The following is a 20,301-nucleotide window of genomic DNA, read 5'->3' as shown; positions in this document are numbered from 1 at the left end:
TTATTTTTTTTGTCCGACAGATCATATTCCTTTTAAATGATTTTTTATATTTCTTACATCCATAAGAAGAGAATTAATACCCATTGAAAAACCGACTTTCGAACCAAGACCCTGAGGGTCAAGTCCCATATACCAATCAACTCAGCTCGACTAATTGAGCAAATGTCTGTATGTGTGTCTGTGTGTATGTGTGTTTCTTCAAAGCTGATGGAGAAATTACTTAAGAAATTGTTGAAAGAATTTCTCATCGATTCTTTAGAAACCTAATCAAGAACTGCTTCAGTAATTCCACATAGAATGCCACAAAACCCCCTGACGTAATGAACTCCTGGAGGATTTCCATCCTAGAAACAGATGGGAGAATTTCAGAATAGACTTCTGAAGGAATTTCAGAAGGATCTACAGAAAATCCAGAAGGCTCTACCATAGGATTGAAAAAAATCATGCAAGAATCCTGGATGGGGTTCTTGAATTCGAGTCCGGAAGCAGTGGAGTATTCCCGGAAGAAGTTCTAGAAGGATTCCTGGAAGGAGTTTCCAAACGAATTCCGGAAGGAGATCTCGGTGCAATCCTGGAAAGAGTTCTCGAAAGAAATTCTTTGCGGAATCTCAGAAGTAGCCCCTGAAACAATCCCGGAAGAATGTCTAGTAAAAATACTGAGAGAAGCTTTTGGAGGATTTCCAAAAGGAGATCCTAGAAGGATCCCAGAAGGAGTTTTCAAAGGAAAGCCGGAAGAAGTTTCTTGTGAAATTCAAGAAGAAATTTTCGAAACAATCCCAGAAGAAGGTAATGGAGAAATTCCGAAGGGGGTTCTTGGAAGAATTTCAGAAGGCGTTCCCGTAGGAACCCCTGACAAAATTCCAGAAGGGATACCGGAAAAAGTTTTTGAAGCAATCGTGAAAGTAATTCATGGAGGAATACCGGAAGAAGTATTTGGAGGATTCCCGGAAGGATATACTGGACGAATTTCAAGACTCCTTAAGAAAGGATAAGGATAATATTGATAAGGAACTACTGGAGGAATTGCGCATGAAGGCCCCGAAGGGATTCTGGTAGGAATTACTTCAGGAATTGTAGGAGCTTCTGAAGGAATACCGTAATGAATTTCTGAAACAACCCAAGAAAGTACTTCGGGAGGAACCCCGGAATAATCTCTGGTGAAATTCCTGGTAGGATCGCAAAAGAAACTCCTGGTATTATCTCAGAAGTAAACCCATGAGGAATAAAAGGAAGGGAATACCAGGGAGAATCTGTAGGAATCCAAGAAAATAAACTCACTAGAAATGCCGTAATGAATCCCCACACGACTTCCTGGCGGAACACCAGACACTAGTAACCAAGAGTTTCGATAAGATAAGATAAACCAAGCAGCGTATTCGAAGTTGCTCTTTAGCCTTCTAAGCTGCTTCATTTTCAGGTAATTTCGGAACTTGATAATTCACATAAGGTAACTGGATAGCCTTCTAAGCAGTTTCTGATGGAACTTTGTCAAAACTCATGCAGAAACAAAAATGTATTTTTCAGTTTTATCACAACCTTGTTGGTTTTGTGACTCATGTCTGTAATTGCCTCTGATATGTAATTATATTTTCACACACGTGCCGCCTACTATACAGATTTGAACTGGGATCCTCCTGCGTGGTAGACTGCTGACTTACCGCTGCGCTGCTGAAGACGCTTGACAACGTCAAGCAAACTTCACTACTGAACTACAGAATCGATTCAAGTCAGACTTCATCCGCCATTCACTTCATAGTAATTATAGTTATGTGGTAGAGCGTAGGGCTCTCACGCACCAGCTATCGGTTTGAATCCGGCGGATTTCTTGTTCAAACCTTAAAATCATTTATTTGGTAAATTCATATTTGTCTTGCATTAGAGTATGCTTAAACATTTGTTTTCTGAAAAAAAAATGACATTTTATTCTTCCTTGAAACACAATTCCACTGCACTGAACTTCTATGAACCTGAAATTTCAGACAAAGTTCCTAGTAGCATCTTAAATAGCATTCAAGCTGCTTATCAAAGTTATCAATGAGCTTTGCCGGTACTTGTGTGCGAAGTTCCAGCAAGGCTCATCGTTGGCCAGAAAGTTCCATTCGGAACTTTATCTGAACTTCGTAGAACTTGAAATTGCAATTTGCGAAACTTTTGGTTACCCGAGGATTGAATCTGTTTAGGAATCTCAGAACATCAGAGTCAGAAGAAATTCCTGGAGTCCCAAAGAGAACTACTAAAGAAACGCTAATTAATTCCCCAGAAGAATCTCAGAAAAAAAACTCCCTAAGAATTCCAAAATAAACTCCTGGAGAAGTAGCTCCCGGTATTTCTTCCCACGGATTTGGCGATATGATTCATAAGTTTCTCGCTGAATTCCTCCCGAAGATTTTTCCAAAACTTACTCAGTTTCTTCAGGAATTTCCCTTAATTGATTTCAGAGTTGACTTTCCATTAGTTTTTTCTTTTGGAATTTTACAGAAGCTCTTCCAGAGATTTCTTCTACAGGTTTTTCGATATTTTTCATGAATTTCCTTGTGAGATTTCGCTCATATATCTTCCCTGAACTTCCCTTAGAGATTTTCAGTGTTCCTCCTTACATTTCCTTAATTTTTCCTCCCAGGATTACTCCCAGAAGTTTTCCCTGAGATGTCCCAGTATTTCCCAGGATTTCTTCCATAGTTCCTATCGAGATTTCGTCAATAGGTCTGGCCTAGTTTCTCGTAAGATTTCATATGGATTATTTCCGATATTTCTCCGGGAAATTCTTACAAGGAATTTCGTATGTTATGCCAGGAGAAAACTCCTGAAAATTCCTGCAAGAACTACGGGAGCACTCCCCTCAGAAATTCATCTATGAGATTCACCGGAGTTCTTTTTAAGAATTTACCAGAGCTGCATTTAGGAACCCACCGAAATTTTTTAAGGAGTTCCTTTCAGGAATTTACCGGAGTCCCTCTTATGAATTTCCTCAGAAATTCAACCTGTGTTCCTCTCAGGAATTCGTCAGAGTTTATTTTAGGGAGTCACAGAAGTTTCTGTAAGAAATTACCCGGATCCTCTTCTAAGTGTTCTCCGAATTCATCAGAGTTCCTCTCAGAAATTCACCAGAGATTCCTGGAGGAATTCGCCGGAATACTGTTTAGGAATTCACCTTAGTTTCTCTCAGAAAATCATGGGAGTTCCGTCCAGGAATTCACCAAAGTTCTTATTAGGAATTCGCTTGGAATCTCTCAAAAATTAACTAGGGTTCCTCTCAGGAATGCAAAAGTGTTTCTTTCAGAAATTCAGAGATGTTTCTTTAAGGAGTCCGCTGGATTGCCTCTCAGTATTCACCGGATTTTCTCACATCATAGAGAGAGTTCCCGGAGAAATCTTAGAAGGGAATGGGGAAAAGTTCTTGAAGCAATCTAGAAAGTAGCTTCTGAAAGAAACCCGGAAGAATTTCTAGGAAAAAATACCAAGAGAAGCTTTTGGAGGATTTCCGCAAGGAACTCCCAGAGGAAACCCTGAAGAAATTTCTGGTGGAATGAAGGAAGAAATTTTCGAAACAATCCCTTAAGAAGGTAATGGATGAATTCCGAAAGACGTTCCCGTTAGAATCCCTGCAAAAATCCGGGAGGGATCCCGGAAGAAGTTCGTCAACAATCCTGAAAGTAGTTCTTGATGGAATACCGGTAGAAGTTTTTGGAGGATTTTCGGAAGGATTTACTAGACGAATTCCAAGATTCCTTGAGAAATTTCTGAAAAATACTCAGAAGAAACTCCTGGAGGAATCTTGCATGGTATTTTAGAGAAGTCCCGTTAGAATTTTGATAAGAATCCCTGCAGGAATTTTAGGAATTCCTGAAGGAATTCCGGAATGAATTTCTGAAGCTATCCAAGAAAGTCTTTCTGGAAGAATCCCGGAAGAAATCTCTGGTGAAATTCCTGGAAGGATCCCAAAAGGAACTCTTGGTGTTATCTTAGAAGTAAATCCATGAAGAATAAAGCGAAAGGAACACCTGGGGGGATTTGAAGAACTCCAGAAAATAAATCCATTAGAAATCCCGACTTCCTGAAGGAACTTTAGATTGAGAGTCTCTAAGAAAATTGTTGAAGAAATACTAAATAACTCCCTAGAAGTATCTCACAAGAAACTCCTAGGGAATCCAAAAATAAGTAAAGTCTCCAAAGACTTTTCAAAATTCATTTTCCCATGCTTTCTCCTTGAGGTATTTCTTGAAGTTTTATTTATAGTTCATTTTCCAAAATTTTTCTATGGAATTTTGGTAGAATTTCTAGAGAAAAATGTCTTGGCATTTCAATAAAAATAAACGGCCGATTTCATTTTGAATTTACTTTTAAAAAAATGCCGAGAAGTTATTAAGGGATTCCTCCTTCAAAAACTTCTTCAGGAATTTCATCAAATTCAATTATTTAACTCGATTGAATTTAAAAAAAATCTCGTAAACGTTAGACAAGACAGGTAGTATACTCAAAGGACTAATAAAATTTCCTGAGTTTTCCAGGGAATGTGTATGTCCGCTGCTAATCCTGTGTGGCTGCTTATTGTTCCAACAATTCCATCCATGTTTTCCATTGAATTCCTTTCAGGGTTCCTCCTTGGATACTGTAAATATATTCCTACTTTAAATTCTTTCACAGTTTCTTACAGATTTTTTTTCGCGTGTTCTTCCTTGACTTTTTCCTAAAGCTTTGCCGGATTTTTTTTTACTTTATCCAGTTCTCTTAAATTTCAGAGTTTTTTTTACGTATAAGCTCCCATAAATTGTTCCTTCCGAAATTCATTCCGTGTTCCTTCAGGATTTAGGGTTTCCCAGGGTTTCTGCAGGAGTATCTCCCGGAATTTCTCCCAGAGGTTTTAGTGATATTAGCGATATGATTCGTGACTCACGTGTGTTTCTCGTTGAATTTCTCCACGAAGATTCCTTCAAAATTCACCCAAAATTTCTTCAGGAATTTCCCTTGGTGGATTTCCGGGATAGATTTCCATTAATTTCTTTTTTAGGAAGTAGCAGGAGTGCTTACAGGGATATCATCGAGATAGTTTTCCGATAATTTTCTTGAATTTTCTCGCGAGAATTCGCTCGCATTCGCCTCCTAAACTTCTCTTAGAGACATTCAACGTTCCTACTTGAATTTCCTCACTATTTCCTCCCAAGATTACTCCACAAAGTTTTTTCTTAGCTGTCCAGATCCAAGGATTTCTTCCAAAGTTTCTCTTAAGATTTCTTCAATAGGTCTTGTGTAGATTTTTGCAAAATTTCACCTGGATTCTTATCGATATTTCCACTGGAATCACTTACATGGAATTTCATGAGTTACACCAGGAGACATATAGCCGAGGCGGTAAACGCACGGGTATTCAGCATGACCATGCTGAGGGTGACGGGTTCGATTCCCGGTCGGTCCAGGATCTTTTCGTAAAGGAAATTTCCTTGACTTCCTTGGGCATAGAGTATCTTCGTGCCTGCCACACGATATACACATGCAAAATGGTCATTGGCAGAGGAAGCTCTCAGTTAAAAACTGTGGAAGTGCTCATTGAACACTAAGCTGAGAAGCAGGCTTTATCCCAGTGAGGACGTTACGCCAAGAAGAGGAGAGGAGGACCAGGAGACATTTCGAGAAAAACTCCTGGAAAAATACCTACAAGAACTCCGGGACCAACTATTGAAAAAAAAATCTCAAAAAAAGCACTCAGAAGAATCTCGGGATAATTTTCAGAAACATCGGAAGAAATCTTGGGAGAAAGACCTGCCAGAACCAGACCTGGGAGACATCTCGGGAAGATCTCCTGGGGGAAATTTTCAACAGGAACCCCGAAAGAAACTGTAGGAGAAATTCCGCAACAACATTTGAGAGATATTTTGAAAGAAAGTTTTGAGGAACTCTCGGGATAAATCCTGGGAGAAATTCCCCAAAAACTTCTTTGGGGAAAACGTAGAAGGATCTCCGAGAAAAATCCAACGAAGAACTCTTGGTGCAAATACTGGGAAAACCTATGGAAGAAATGCTGGAAAGAAGGGATTACTCTCAGAACTTTTTTCTGAGATATCCCAGTATTTCTTCCATAGTTTCTCTCAAAATTTCTCCAAGAGATTTTACGGTGTTTCTCGCAAGATTTCACCAGTTTCTTTTCGATATATTTTCTGGAATTTCTCACAAAGAATTTCGTAAGTTATCGCACAAGACATTTTGAGAAAAACTCCCAAAAATCCTCACGAGAACTCCAGGAGCAAGTATCGAAGAAATCTCAATAAGAGCACCCAGAATCCCGGGACATTTTTTGTTAAAAAAATTCGGAAAAAATTCTGGGAATAATGACGAGAAAATCTGTAAAAAAAAATCTGTAAACAACTACAAGGAAAAGCTTGGAAGAAGCTCTTAATGAAATTACGATAAGACCTTCATGAGAAATATCAGCAATGACTTCTGCAGAAATCTCATATCATCAGCAATACGCAGAAAATCATAGGAGAAAGTTCGGAACAACTCTGAAAAATATCCCAGGAACTACACCGGAAGGAATCTTCAGAAAAAATCTGGGATAACTCCAAAATTTCCGGTAAAACTTTAGGACGAACCTATACAGTTGAACCTGGTTAAGCCACGGCACCCTCCAGGGTGAAGAAATCGCCCCTAAAAGAAATTCGGCCAGAGCTTTTAGGAAATATCCCGGCTAAAACTCCTGTAGAAGTTCCGGCAGGAATTGCAGAAGAAAACTCACGGAAATTATATTATTTTTTTTCAAGAAAATACTAGAGAAACTTCGGAAAATGTCAAACTTTCATTGAGATCCAAGCAGTAGAAGCAAAGATATAGATGCGGTGACTACGATTGCGGGAACAGTTTTCAACAATTCTCGAATGATCGACATTTTTCAAAAAAAAAAAAATCATATCAGTGTTATGGTTTTCTTTAACAATTTTTTTTATGAAAAAAGTATTTTTTTTAGAAAAGTCGTCCCTTTTGCAAAACAAACCCATTTTTAAATATACTGATCGTTCCAGAATACCACAAGGTCCTCTATTAACAGTTTTGTTTTGGGTTTGTGCTTTTGGTTGAGCCGTTGGACTGTAATTGTAGTCACGGCAAACCTTTTTTAATAAAAACGTTTTACAGAAATTATAGAAGTTATAACTTTGGTAATTACTAATTAGTACTTGTACTTTGTTCATGTTTTCAAACTGATTTTACACATTTAAAATTGTGCTACGTATGGCGTAAAAAGAATTTGGAGTTTATAAAAATATGGTTTATTTTTACAAAATTTCAAACTTTCCACAATTTCCCGCACTTCACACATATGGTCCAAATACTTGTGCCCCATCCCTGAAGCATGGAGTGACAAAATCTCTTAGCTACGTCACTCCCAACGTTGGTGTTTAAATATACTAGAACACTTACACTCACACCAACACATCTACATGATCTACTCAAATACACTTACACAAACTGAATCTTGCCGCATCACTCGCTTATAGTGATTCCCCCATTCCAAATATCCAATTCTTTGACACTTATGGGGGAGTCGGTGAGTCGCTGACCTCTTGTAAAGTAGGTGTCATATCATCACATCCTTTCCTATCCTCGTAACGGATAAGATGGGTGTGGCCGGCAATGGAAGTTCTCATGTCTTTTTTACTTCAAACTCTGATTGGATAGCTATTCTTTCCCAAAAAGCATTCCATAAGCAATTAGAATAAGTGTATTAAAGATGAGGAATTCCACGGAGTCATGTCAGTCGATCCTGAGCGACCATTTCAAAAATATCTGAAACTTTGCACAGTTTTTCAATTTCATCTAAATCGCCATTTTTCGATATCAAACCTTCATATTCACTCACGACTAACTTTTCAAAAGGGTGTATGCGAAAATAGTTCAAAAATATTCTAAAAGCTGTACAGCAAAAACGGATTGTTCGATTGTTATGAATTTTTCGGCAAAGTTAGATAACTAAATGATGATTCCTTAGAAAATATACACTGTAAAAAATTTCATTTTTTACTTTAAAAAAATACGATCTTTGTCACAAAAACTCAAATATCTCAAAACCCTATCTTTTTACCAACGTCAATTTTTTAGGGAAAATGGCCCATTTAATCAGCTATCTACCATAAAATTTTGGTGATGGTAAACTGATAAACAAAAAAGTTATGACATTTCAAACATTTCACAATTTTTACATTTAGTAACAAAAAAAAATTTTTTTCTGTGTAAATTATTTCGAGAATTATATTTTGATGCTGATTTTATTGTAAAGGCTACCGCCTGAATTAAACAAGTTGTTTTCATGATATTTTTGTTTGATTATTCATAATTACTATAGTATTTATTTGAAACTTAGACGCGATCCAGTGTTGTGATCAAAAATATTGAGAGTGTCATACTTTTTATTGTACGTGACTGGTGAAAAAATCCCTTGATAGTGTTGAAAAATGGAATTAAACTTATTTTTAAGACGAAAGCTGCATAATAAAAGTTTTATATATACGCGTATACGTCTAGTTGATCTGCAAAAAAAATTACCTCTTAGAGAACAGACTTTATGATCGGAAGAATGCGAGTAACTTCAACAACAACAAATACATGAGAGGTACATACCACAGACAAACAGACGAAACGCCTAGAACAATTTTCGTGAAAATCCATCGCCCAGTTCACACTACCACCACCTGGTGGAAATGTTTCATGAAACACTGCGTTGTGCAATATCGTCATCAGAAGGCGCTAGTGTAAAACGTCAAACGCAAAGAAAAACGATGGGCACTCTTCTGATTCAAAATGATCGTTAAAGGCGTGGTCAATGAAAATTTCGTCAGTGTTACGTTTGTTTGTCTGTATACATACCATGACAATGCACACGCAAAAGCAAAAAAATACTACCGCTATGGATATTTAAAACTTTATTGTAATTTTTTTCTTCGGCCAAGCAAACAACACCAAACTAGTCAGTTAAAACTTATAAGTGATTTTGTTTATTATAATCTAACGTACAACATGAACAGTCGCTTTCTCAAAGGTCTTCAACTCAACGCTCTCTTGTAGACCATTTGATGAAAAAAAAAATGTTCAAAAGAGTTACGAAATCTCACCGAAAGCACCATAGATAAACTGAAAGAGACTGGTTATGCCCAAATTGAATACAAATTTACGCATTTGAACGTCCTGCCGTCTAGACTTTGACAAACGAGCCATCTGTATATCATCGGTAAAGCAGGGCGCAGGAAGTTCGAAAACGACAACAACTGAGAAATTGCCAGAAGTGCTAAGTGCAGAGAGTCATGCCACCGTACCATCAGGGACATCTGTTTAAACAATTTAATCACGCCTGTTGCGGATCGGAGGGTTTCAGGGGCAGTCGTAAACACTTCTGTTAGCAGTCCTTTTACAGAAGCAGCTTTAAGCTGTAATTTATTAAGAATTCGTTAGCTTAGGTTTACCAGTACATATTCATGGAGCTTACATTCAGTGTTCTACCGCAAACTTGCAGAAACCTCGACTCGCAACAGATCCTCGAGTCAACGAGACTTTTACCTAACGAATCGAATGTACGCATTTTAGTATTCAATTAGAAATAAATTCATACATAGTTTTAGAACAAATTTTAACTAGTTTTAAGAACACATTTTAACTAGGATCTTCAAATTTTTAGGTAGTTTTAAATTTAGGTTAGGAATTCATTATGGAAAGATAAATTGTCTATAACTTACAAAATGAGTTTGGTTGTGCAACTCTAACGAATTCAGTAACTTTCGTGCCGGCAATCCGGCCTTTGAGATTGGTCCGACTTAGTCGGAAAACTTCAACAGCTGGACGGTAGCCTCGTGTTTCGAGCGATTCCTAAAGGAGCATACAAATCGCTAGGAAACAATTACAAGTTTGGTCAGGCGATAAATCCCTGGCATGACGGCTTACCGTTCAGCTCGTTCGTCACAAATCTGACCAAATTCGACCCGACGGAGAGGCGTTGACGTGGGGCAAATGGTTTGCGGCTCACTCTCATTAATCGGTGCAGAAATCGACGGTCACTATAACTCGGTCATGCGACGAACAATCCAACGGCTGAACCGACCACGTTTGTTGATCTCAATGTCTATCCTCTTTATTCTGACATTCGTTTTCCACCGCTGTCGCGTTGACAGCTATCGGGGAGCGACCGGAATCTACACCACCTTCGGCAGTGTTGGAAGATGGGCGGTTCTCAACAACGCCCCTTTTCAAAAATGCTTTGAAATATACTTCAACATCTATACCCATTTCAATATTTTAACGTTGCAAAACACGCTTTCAACATTCATCATGAAGAAGAGGGAAAACACTTGTCCTCAAATGTAACAGCAAATTAATGAATAAACGACTAATGCGCGGAGGGCGTGATAAAATCGGAACATTACTGTACATATAATATACATAATACATAATAAAAACAGCTTGTTTTTCTCACGTAAGGCCATTCACAAATCAGCATCAAACTGCGATTTCCGGCCGAAATAATCCACACTAAAAAAATATTACTAAATGTGAAAATTGTGAAATGTTTGAAATGTTATAACTTTTTTGTTTAGTAGTTTATCATCACCAAATTTTTATGGTAGATTGCTAATACAATGGACCGTTTTCCCTAAATAAATTACGTTGGTAAAAAGATAGGGTTTTGAGATATTTGAGTTTTTGTGACAAAAATAATATTTTTTAATGTTAAAAAAAGTTTTTTTTTCACAGTGTATATTTTCTTAGGAATCACCATTAAGTTATCTAACTTTGCTGAACAATAAAATCAGCATCAAACTGCGATTTCTGATCGAAATAATTTACACAGAAAAAAAAATTACCAAATGTGAAAATTGTGAAATGTTTGAAATGTTATAACTTTTTTATTTATGAGTTTACCATCACCAAATTTTTATAATAGATTGCTAATACAATGGACCGTTTTCCCTAAATAAATTACGTTGGTAAAAAGATAGGGTTTTGAGATATTTGAGTTTTTGTGACAAAAATGATATTTTTTAATGTTAAAAAAGATGTTTTTTCACAGTGTATATTTTCTTAGGAATCACCATTTAGTTATCTAACTTTGCTGAAAAATTCATAGCAATCGAACGAACCGTTTTGGCTGTGCAGATTTTTGAATATTTTTGAACCATTTTCACATACACCCTTTTGAAAAGTTAGTCGTGATTCAAAATAATAATTTGATATCGGAAAATGGCGATTTAGATGGAACTGAAAAACTGTGCAAAGTTTCAGTTCAATAGAAAATCATGAATTAAAAAATTTCCTTAATTTTGATGCTGTTGCTTGGAATCGCTCAGATATAACATGACAACTTTCAGTATGCAATCTACGAATTACTCCGTTACCACGCAACGCAACGCAACGTAACGCAATTTCCCGCATTTCACATATAATTCCTTAAGAAATCCTTGGAGAAGCTCTAGTAGAAGTAGAAATCCCAGGAATAACTCTTGTGGAAACACTCGGGAAGATCTCCTGGGGAACTCCCAAGAGGAATACCGGAAGAAATAGTTAAAAATTCTCAAGAAGAACCCTAAAAGAAACTCCGCAACAATTCCTGATAGATATTTTGATAATAAGTCCTGTGGAGTTCACGGGATAAATCCTGAAAGAAATTCCACGAATATTTATTTGGGAAAACCGTAGGAGGAACTCCGGGAAAATCCCAAGAAGTACTCTGGATGCAATTTATACAATCTGTGGAAGAAATGTTGGAAAGAAATTTGCAAGGATCTTCGTAAAAAATCTAGGAGAAATCAATCGGAATTCAGGAATACATGAGGAAGCTTCGGAAAAAGCCAGTAGAAATCCGGAAAAATCTTCGGAGGAATTCAAACAGGAATACCAAGAAAAAGGGCGAGAAAATACGGAAGTAGTCTTGCGAGAAATCTGGGAAGGCATGAAGTTCCAGAAAAAAACTCTGACGGAATTTCTGCAAAAATCCATGTAGAGGAATTCCTAGATGGATTAAAACTTCCAGATTCATCCGTGTCCATATGAAATGTTGCTGCATCTTTTCGGAATCGACAGCTTGACGGAAATATCTACTATATCTAGGAGCCTGCGCTATAGCTAGTAAATTCTGAGAAGTTCACTATGTTTCGTTTTTTATTTATCAGAGCAAAAATTCCCTGAGTAGTAGACACCATGCAAGACCTAATTTCCGTAGTATTTCCCGATGAATTTCCTTGTGAAGTTTCCTACAAAATTCCAGAACGCATTTTTGGGAAATAAATACTGTAGTTTTTAGCATAATTTCTGGTGAAGATCTCGAAGACCGAGTTCTAGAAATAATGACTTCTTCAATTCCGGTGCAAATTTTTAAGAGTAGAACAATTTAGGAAAAGATTTTCCAAGTATGTTCAGGCTGGAATTATAAAGTTTTTTTCTATCAAATTTTAGAAGAAATTACCTTATTTTTATCTAATTCCCGTCCAAATAAGCACCGACCAATAATGATCTCTCAAAGTCACATGGCCAATTTGGAATCAATTTTAAAATAAAAATTAGCTTCCACAGGTTTCAAACTACATGGGCACCCGCGACAAATGAAAATATCACTTGCCACATGTTTTTCAAACGCACTTCCGTAAGTAATCATCTCCCGCAACATTTCCGCAACGGGATCCACAGTCAACGAGCTATACGTTCTGAAGCTGCACAAGAGCTCAAAACAACTATTACACGCAGAAGAGTGCACTTCGTCAGCACAGAGATGGGTGTCGAAGTGATTTCCCATTTGATTTTGCTGGAAGTTCGGCACTGGTGCCGGGCATTGGCGCTGGACTAGGTACAGTAAACTCGTTCAAAATCAACTTTCGGCAGAAAATCTTCACAACAATCACTGTTAACAACAAGTTCACGCAATAACGTATCGTCGTATCTGATTCATATGGAAGAAGTGGACGAAAACGGTCGTTTCGTTGTGAATTCAGATAATACACAATTTTTCACACAATTTTTGCCGAGAATGGGGTCAAAATCCCTATCATGTAACAAATAGCCATCACAATGCAACGAAGAAATCTTTCGCTGTGGCAGAAAATTCATACATACATTTGCTTGCATCCACCCTAGGCGAAGATAACATGTTGTTTACATTTATCGACAGGAAAAAAATGATTTATTTGATTAATAGAGCAGCTTTTGCTGCATTCTGCAGCAGTGAGACCAATAGAGTTTTTGAGGGGTGTAAATTGAAGGTTGGTCCAGCAAGTGAATCTGGCAAAGTGAAAATTGAACGGTGATGATGAACAATTCGGCTAGCTGTCGTTTTGGTGCGGTTGCCTTCATCGTACGCAAAACGAGAAAAATGTTCAACTTGTAAATGGAGTGAAACTGAGATGAGGAATTTCGCGTACCTAATAATTTCATATCCAAGGCTCCAGGGGCTGGTTATTGATAGTCTACATCTTGATGCGTCCATCTGATGAGCCATTGGCAAAGGTAAGTTGGAATTTATGTAATTACTAGCTGTACCCGGCAAACTTTGTCTTGCCTACTGCGTTTTTTGACGTTTCAAATTTCTATCCAAGACCAAGTCTCCGGTCACAAAATGTATGGAAGATCGATTTTTGAAAACTTTCAATTCTTCCATGTTTTTTGCCTCATAAACCTTCCTTGGTTGAAAACTAACAGAACAAAACTAAGACGATCAAAATCGAACCTTCCGTTTGCAAGTTATGCGCGGTCCCACGTATGCCACTGCATTTTTATATATATAGATTATGACTATTTCCCGTCTGATATGAAAAGACACCCTTACCTAAATGATTCTTATAAATTTTTCGACACTTATGGATGCTCAAGGATTTCTTTTACGTTCTACCAACACTAAACCGCAAATTTCAATTTTCATGATAGTTTTATGCAGAATCCTATTCATTCTCCGTTCCTATTGTAGCACGGAATCGATAGCAACTTTCGCATGTTCACAGTTCGTATAAATAGGTAAGCAATAAGCAATTTCTCATCAAAAACCTGTTTGTCGATCCACGTTCGGTTTTATTTTCGATTGAACAAGATTCATATACAAAACAGATCTAGTTAAAAGTAACTATGCAATGTAGTTATAATTGGGATTCAGTTTCGTATAAAAAGACTAAAAATAACGTAAAGTTTAAATTAAATAACATATATCACACGCACTTTTAGAGTTTCATTTCATACATCGCTCGACATTCTTTCCTAACCACGCGCATTCATTTTCCTTTTGATTCAATAACAGAAAGCCCGAAAACCTCTTTTCTTTTCGTCAAAACTGTCCCACATGTTAGTGTACGAAAGCGACAACGCATAATCCATTTTTTTGCTATTTTAATACTGATTTCATTCGGAATTTTTTCTTCACTTTCAAACGTTACCCTATAGTTCGCTTTCGCCCCTTCTAGATAAAACCTAAACACTAGATAAAACAATCTGAGAAATCCTTCTTCTGGTTTGTCTTCGCCGCCGTACATTCTTCCATGGGCATGGGCAAAATAAAATATGCAGTTCTCTAGCCGTTTGCTTTAAGAGTATGCGATATAAAGTGCGAAAATATCACTGGTACACCGGTAGTTGTAGTATTTAGTTTAGAGTAATTCATAGGTTGCAGTATTTGAATGCAAACATCAACCAACGGATTGTGTTTCTGTCATATTGCTGTGTGTAAAACATGGCACTACTTTTCATCTATGGAAGCATCCTCATACCCTCGTGGTGAGTTGATGGGACAAACGGATATAACACTGGGAATAGAACTGGAATTTCTAAGACATTGAGTGGCGATGAGTGTTTGTGAAGTACTAATAAATCGTTTCTATTGTTCTTCTGCTTTATCTGTTAGTAACAGTAGTGCTTTTGAATAAGTATTTCAATAAGTTTTTCAGTATAACTCATCCGAATGGTGTGGTGTAACAAACAGCTTTGCTGAAAGTTGAAATATATTGTAAGAAGCGCACCCCACGGTTGACGGTGGACCAATTCATAACTAGGTTAAAGTTTCATAGTTGCACCAATACACTCTTTACTATTTTTCATAATACAGCCTAAGTAACAATGTATGCTGAACAGTGAGTTTATTAGCTGAACAGTTGCTGGATAATGGTGTCAGTGGCTGAACACAATGACTGCTGAATATTGGTCTGAAGTATGGCTTGTTCAACTATCTTAATCAGCAATACATAGATGGTTGAATATCCAGCTGAATAGAATATTCTTCATCTATGTAACCAGCTTTAAAGCATACACTAACATGCAGAAATAATCATCTGTTGTTAAGCCTTAAATCAAATATTTTTTTACAGCTGACCCAAACATGTTTTGGTGAAGTCCACATCGCTTGTTCAACCTTATTACAGGCTTAGTTCAACTTGTGTTCTTGACTATTCAGATATAACAAGTAATGCTCTTGTTTTCGAGGAAACGTTTACAATTGTGTGTGGTGTAGGTGCTAAGGTGAGTGACTATAAATCAGGAGGTCGGAGTTCAATTCCCAGTTTAAATTTCCCATAGATTGATTTAAGATTCCGGAAATGGAAGCAGCCAATGGTAAAAATAGGCTTACGAAAGTGTTTTTTCACAATTGATAAATTTAATTGATTACTAATTAAGCGCATATTAAGCTCTAAAACAGCCTTTCAAAGAATCTCAAATCATCTAAAGGTTGAATAAAATCACCAAAATTAGATGTTTAGGATCTGAATAAAGGATTGTACCTCTTGTACTCAGTTTTTGTTCAAATGAAGGCTGATTTAAAATAGTAGCAGAAACGTTTATACAGCATCAAATTGTTACCTGGGAAATATCATTTTCATTCGAAAATTCTAAAATTACATGAGAAAATATTACTGAGTTGAAATTGTGGTGAAACTTAACGGCAACAATCAACACATTATTGTATTGTATTTCATTCTCTTAATTTTGAAATAGACTAAAATAATCTATCAAAATGGTAGATAAAGTCTGTCAATTGGTGCTCTATAGTATGTACGATCCCAATATCTTAGTTTGAAAGTCATAGCAGAGTTAAAACCAAACTGAGTAGCCTGTACCCAGTATATCATCGGCCACGTCCATGCAAAAAAGAGAGTCAGATTTACAACCACTCCAGTGTTATATCCGTTTGCCTGTGGCGAGTATCTTAATCCTTCCTCGCATTCCCTTTAAGTCTCATTCGTAAATGTGTGGGTGTATTGTTGCCTGGTATGTGTCTGTATGTGTGTGTATGGTGTTGATCATGTTCGACATTTCCGGTTGTGCGTTCGCGCGCGTTCAATCACTCTTCAACACCGATTCTAGAGGATTTGGACCTCGGAACTTCGAGGTGGATGACGCGGACAGCGAAGGTTTCCACCCGCTTTCCGAGTGGCCAATTCCACCACCGCCACCACCTCCACCGGAAGATGATGCACTGGAAGCTATCAGAGAGGACGATTTGATTGCCGAACCCCCCTCGACATAGGGTGTTCGCTGTGTTTGCAAACAATTGAGCCATTCGGATAGTGTGATCTTCCGATCGTTGTTCACGTCACAGTAACGAGGCATCTTTTTACCACATTTTCGCAGTTGTCTTCAAAGAAGATGGGGGGAGAAGGTTACGAAAAACTTCATGTGGAAGATCCCTCAAATGCACTTACCTTGTTTCGGTGACAAGCTCTCGGAAAATCTTCCACTCTTTTCTCTCCCAAACTTTGTTCTTGTTCTTGTCCAGAAGTACAAAGCTGAGCGTTGCAATCTTCTCGTCTTCGGTTCCCCATTTGGTGGCATCCGCCCTAGAATCGGTTCTCAACGTTAGTTACGCATAATCCGTTTAGTCAATATTACAATTATGAATCACAGAGGTACTTACGCCGTAACCGAATTACTCGCAATCTGCTGCTTCAGAAAGTCCTTCAAGTCCTTCAGGAACTCCAACTTCCGGTCGTCCGGGCAGCCCTGCATCTGCCGTCCGCCAACGCCCGGATATACATCGCACTGGGGCCGTTTATCCTTCGTGGACGTCCCGGGAATGTTCTTGCCGGTATCCTCGTGGACGCACCAGCAATACCCCGTAGACAGGTAGCACTGGACCCGTTGGTACCGCCCGTCGGCGGTACATTCCGGAACGTACAGCGCGGTAGCTCCACTCTGCCAAAAATTAACACCGAGTAGTAATTAGTAAGCGAATTAGCGAAACGATAAAAGCTATGCGATTTGGATGTTTACCCTTTGCTCTTCCAGTGCGGCGGCACGATCACTCAGGCAGTCCGATTCGGCTTCGCTGTCTTTGAAGATCGGGTCTTGGTCGCCTTTCAGCTCTAGCGTTGTTTTACCCTGAAGCACTGAGCTCAAAACGGGGGAAGAGGGAAAGATTAGGTTTGGTGTGAATTAGAAAGTGGGGATAGAGGGGAGATCGATTCAATAGGATTCGTTAAGTCTTACGTAGATAAAACAAGGTCAATGTGCATTTGATAATAGAATTGAATTCTACCGTCTCCAATAACATAAAGGAAAAAATAAAGGCTATTTGTTAGCAATTGAGATTGCAGTGATCCACTACGATCTGCAGCTGGGTTTCAGCGGCCTAAACTTTAAGAAATTCAGATTCCCCCACTAAAAAGTCTTTTGAATCAAAATGAATTAGATTACAATGTGGACTTCAAAATGTTCAGTAGACGATCAGAAATATAGCGCTGGCATTTGAAAGTTTTTACCTCGTGCTTCCACGATGACAATTATCGCCAGGTAGGAGTTGGCGCTGAGCTTCAATAATTCAACTAGGTTGCTCGTCCTTTGCTTTAAACTCTTTCAGCCCAATGGCTCATTCGGCCTAATGACACGTTCGGCTTAACGTACTTAGGTCTAACGTATTCCGGCCTAACCTGCTTCGGCCTCATGATCTGGCACCCCTTGAAATGCCCATGAGATTCCCTAAAACGCCACTGAGACCCCAGGGAATTCCCATGAGACTCCCTGAAATGCCCTTGAAGCACCCCTGAGTGCATTTGGAACCTGTCTGAAATCCCCCTGAAACTCCTATGAAACCTCCAAGTACCCCTCTGAAACCCCTTGTAATTTCTCTGAGATCCCCTGAAACACCCCTGAAACTCTCTGAAGCCTGCTGCGTGCGTGCCAGTGCGTTTCCGCCGACACTTTTTGTCTAATGCCGACGCCGGAAAAGGAATCTGCGTCGATTTATTTTTTTACGCCGAACAAAGAATAATTCCGATTCCAGAAGGACTAAGTAATGTCTCTAGGAGATCATGGGTTTCTCCAGAAAATTCTTCAGGGATACCAACAGAAGTTTTTTCGGAGATTCTTCCAGGAGTTCCGTAAAAGAGTTCTCCTTAAATTCCAATCAGGGTTCCTTCAGATGTCTCTTCAGGAGACCTTCAAAGATATCTCCACTAGTTCCTTCAGAGATTCATCCATGAAAATTCAGAGATGCCTCTTGGATTTTCATCAGGGATTTCTTCAGAAGAATTCTCAGCAATTCCGACAGGAGCTCCTTTAAGGATTGCTCCAGAAATTTCTTCAGAGCTTCTTTCGGGAGGATTGAGGGAAGCCTCTAGAAGTCTAGGTCCTTCAGAGATTATTCTAGGAGTTTCTTCAAGAATTCTTTCTGAAGTTCAAGCATTTGAACAGTAGTTTCTTCAGAGGGATTAGTCTAGGAGTTCATTCAAAGATTACTCCAAGAGTTTTTTCAGGGATTCGTGCAAAAGGTCCTCCAAACAATTCCAATCAGTGCTTCCTCCAGAATTCCACTCAGGGATTTCTCCTGGTGTTTCTTTAGGAAAGTATCTAGGAATTCCTTTGGGGATCTCTCCAGGAGTTCATTCACATAGGGGCATTCAGGTATACTTCCAGAAGTTCCACCATTAGTCCCTACAGGAGTTTTTTCTGAGATCTCTCCTGTCATTTCTGCAAGGATCCCTCCTGCAATTCTTTCGAGGATTTCTCCTCGGAGTCCTTCAGAGATTAGCACAGTAGTTCCTTTAATAATTTCAGCAAGAGTTCCTTCCAGGACTCCTCCAGGATTTTTTTTTTCAGAAATATCTTCTGCTATTCCTTCTGAGATTCCTTCTGAAATTCCTTCGGGGATTCCTCTTGAAATACCTTCGGAATGCCTCATGGAGATTTTCCAAAGATTCTACCAGGAGTTCCTTCGGGAATTTCTCTACCCGGGTAGCGCATATGTTGTAAACGAGTTAATATAACTCCTGGATAGGAGTACCTTCAGGTATCCTAACAGAAGTTCCTCCCAGGATTGATTCAGGAGTTCATTCTAGGATTCCCGCAGTGCAGTAGCTCTTTCAGGAATCGCCCCAGTAGTTCCTTTAGGGATCTCACCAGTAGTTCTTCCAGGAGAATTCAGGTATGCTTTCAGGAGTTTTATCAGAGATTTCGTAAGAAGCTCCCTGGGGTACTCCGCCAGAGTACCTTCGAGGGTTCGTCTAAAAATTTAGTCAGGGATTCCTGCAGGGGTTTCTTCAAAGATCTCTCCAGGAGTTCCTATAGGGATCTCTCCAGGATGACCTTTATAGATTTTTCCAGGAGGAATCAAGGATGCCTCCAGGTGTTTCATGGATTCCTCCTGGAATTCCTTCTGGATTTCCTTCGGGAATTCCTCCTGAAATTCCTTCAGAAATTCCTCCTGGAATTCCTTCGGGAATTCCTTCTGGAATTCCTTCGGAAATTCCTCCTGGAATTCCTTCGGAAATTCCTTCTGGAATTCCTTCGGAAATTCCTTCTGGAATTCCTTCGGAAATTCCTTCTGGAATTCCTTCGGAAATTCCTTCTGGAATTCCTTCGGAAATTCCTTCGGAAATACCTTCTGGAATTCCTTCGGAAATTCCTTCTGGAATTCCTTCGGAAATTCCTTCTGGAATTCCTTCGGAAATTCCTTCTGGAATTCCTTCGGAAATTCCTTCTGGAATTCCTTCGGAAATTCCTTCTGGAATTCCTTCGGAAATTCCTTCTGGAATTCCTTCGGAAATTCCTTCTGGAATTCCTTCGGAAATTCCTTCTGGAATTCCTTCGGAAATTCCTTCTGGAATTCCTTCGGAAATTCCTTCTGGAATTCCTTCGGAAATTCCTTCTGGAATTCCTTCGGAAATTCCTTCTGGAATTCCTTCGGAAATTCCTTCTGGAATTCCTTCGGAAATTCCTTCTGGAATTCCTTCGGAAATTCCTTCTGGAATTCCTTCGGAAATTCCTTCTGGAATTCCTTCGGAAATTCCTTCTGGAATTCCTTCGGAAATTCCTTCTGGAATTCCTTCGGAAATTCCTTCTGGAATTCCTTCGGAATTCCTTCTG

General features: G+C 38.7%; 1 protein-coding gene across 5 annotated transcripts in view; it reads right to left on the bottom strand.

Moving 5' to 3' along the window:
- Positions 1-15,974: 15,974 nt before the first annotated feature.
- Positions 15,975-20,301, bottom strand: part of LOC109622480 (SPARC-related modular calcium-binding protein 2) — a 186,394-nt gene continuing 182,067 nt past the window's right edge. For all 5 annotated transcript variants that reach the window (XM_062854424.1, XM_062854423.1, XM_062854425.1 and 2 more), the window contains 4 exons: positions 17,212-17,327; positions 16,856-17,133; positions 16,644-16,778; positions 15,975-16,576 (listed from right to left, as the gene is read on the bottom strand). In XM_062854424.1, coding sequence (XP_062710408.1) covers positions 16,279-16,576; positions 16,644-16,778; positions 16,856-17,133; positions 17,212-17,327 — 827 coding nt within the window. In that variant the 3' untranslated portion in view covers positions 15,975-16,278. The remainder of the gene's footprint in view (positions 16,577-16,643; positions 16,779-16,855; positions 17,134-17,211; positions 17,328-20,301) is intronic.

This window comes from Aedes albopictus, chromosome 2, assembly GCF_035046485.1.
Source record: "Aedes albopictus strain Foshan chromosome 2, AalbF5, whole genome shotgun sequence".
Lineage (NCBI taxonomy): Eukaryota > Metazoa > Arthropoda > Insecta > Diptera > Culicidae > Aedes > Aedes albopictus.
The sequence above is the reverse complement of the archived record's forward strand: the minus strand, read 5'-3'. Positions and strand labels throughout refer to the sequence as shown.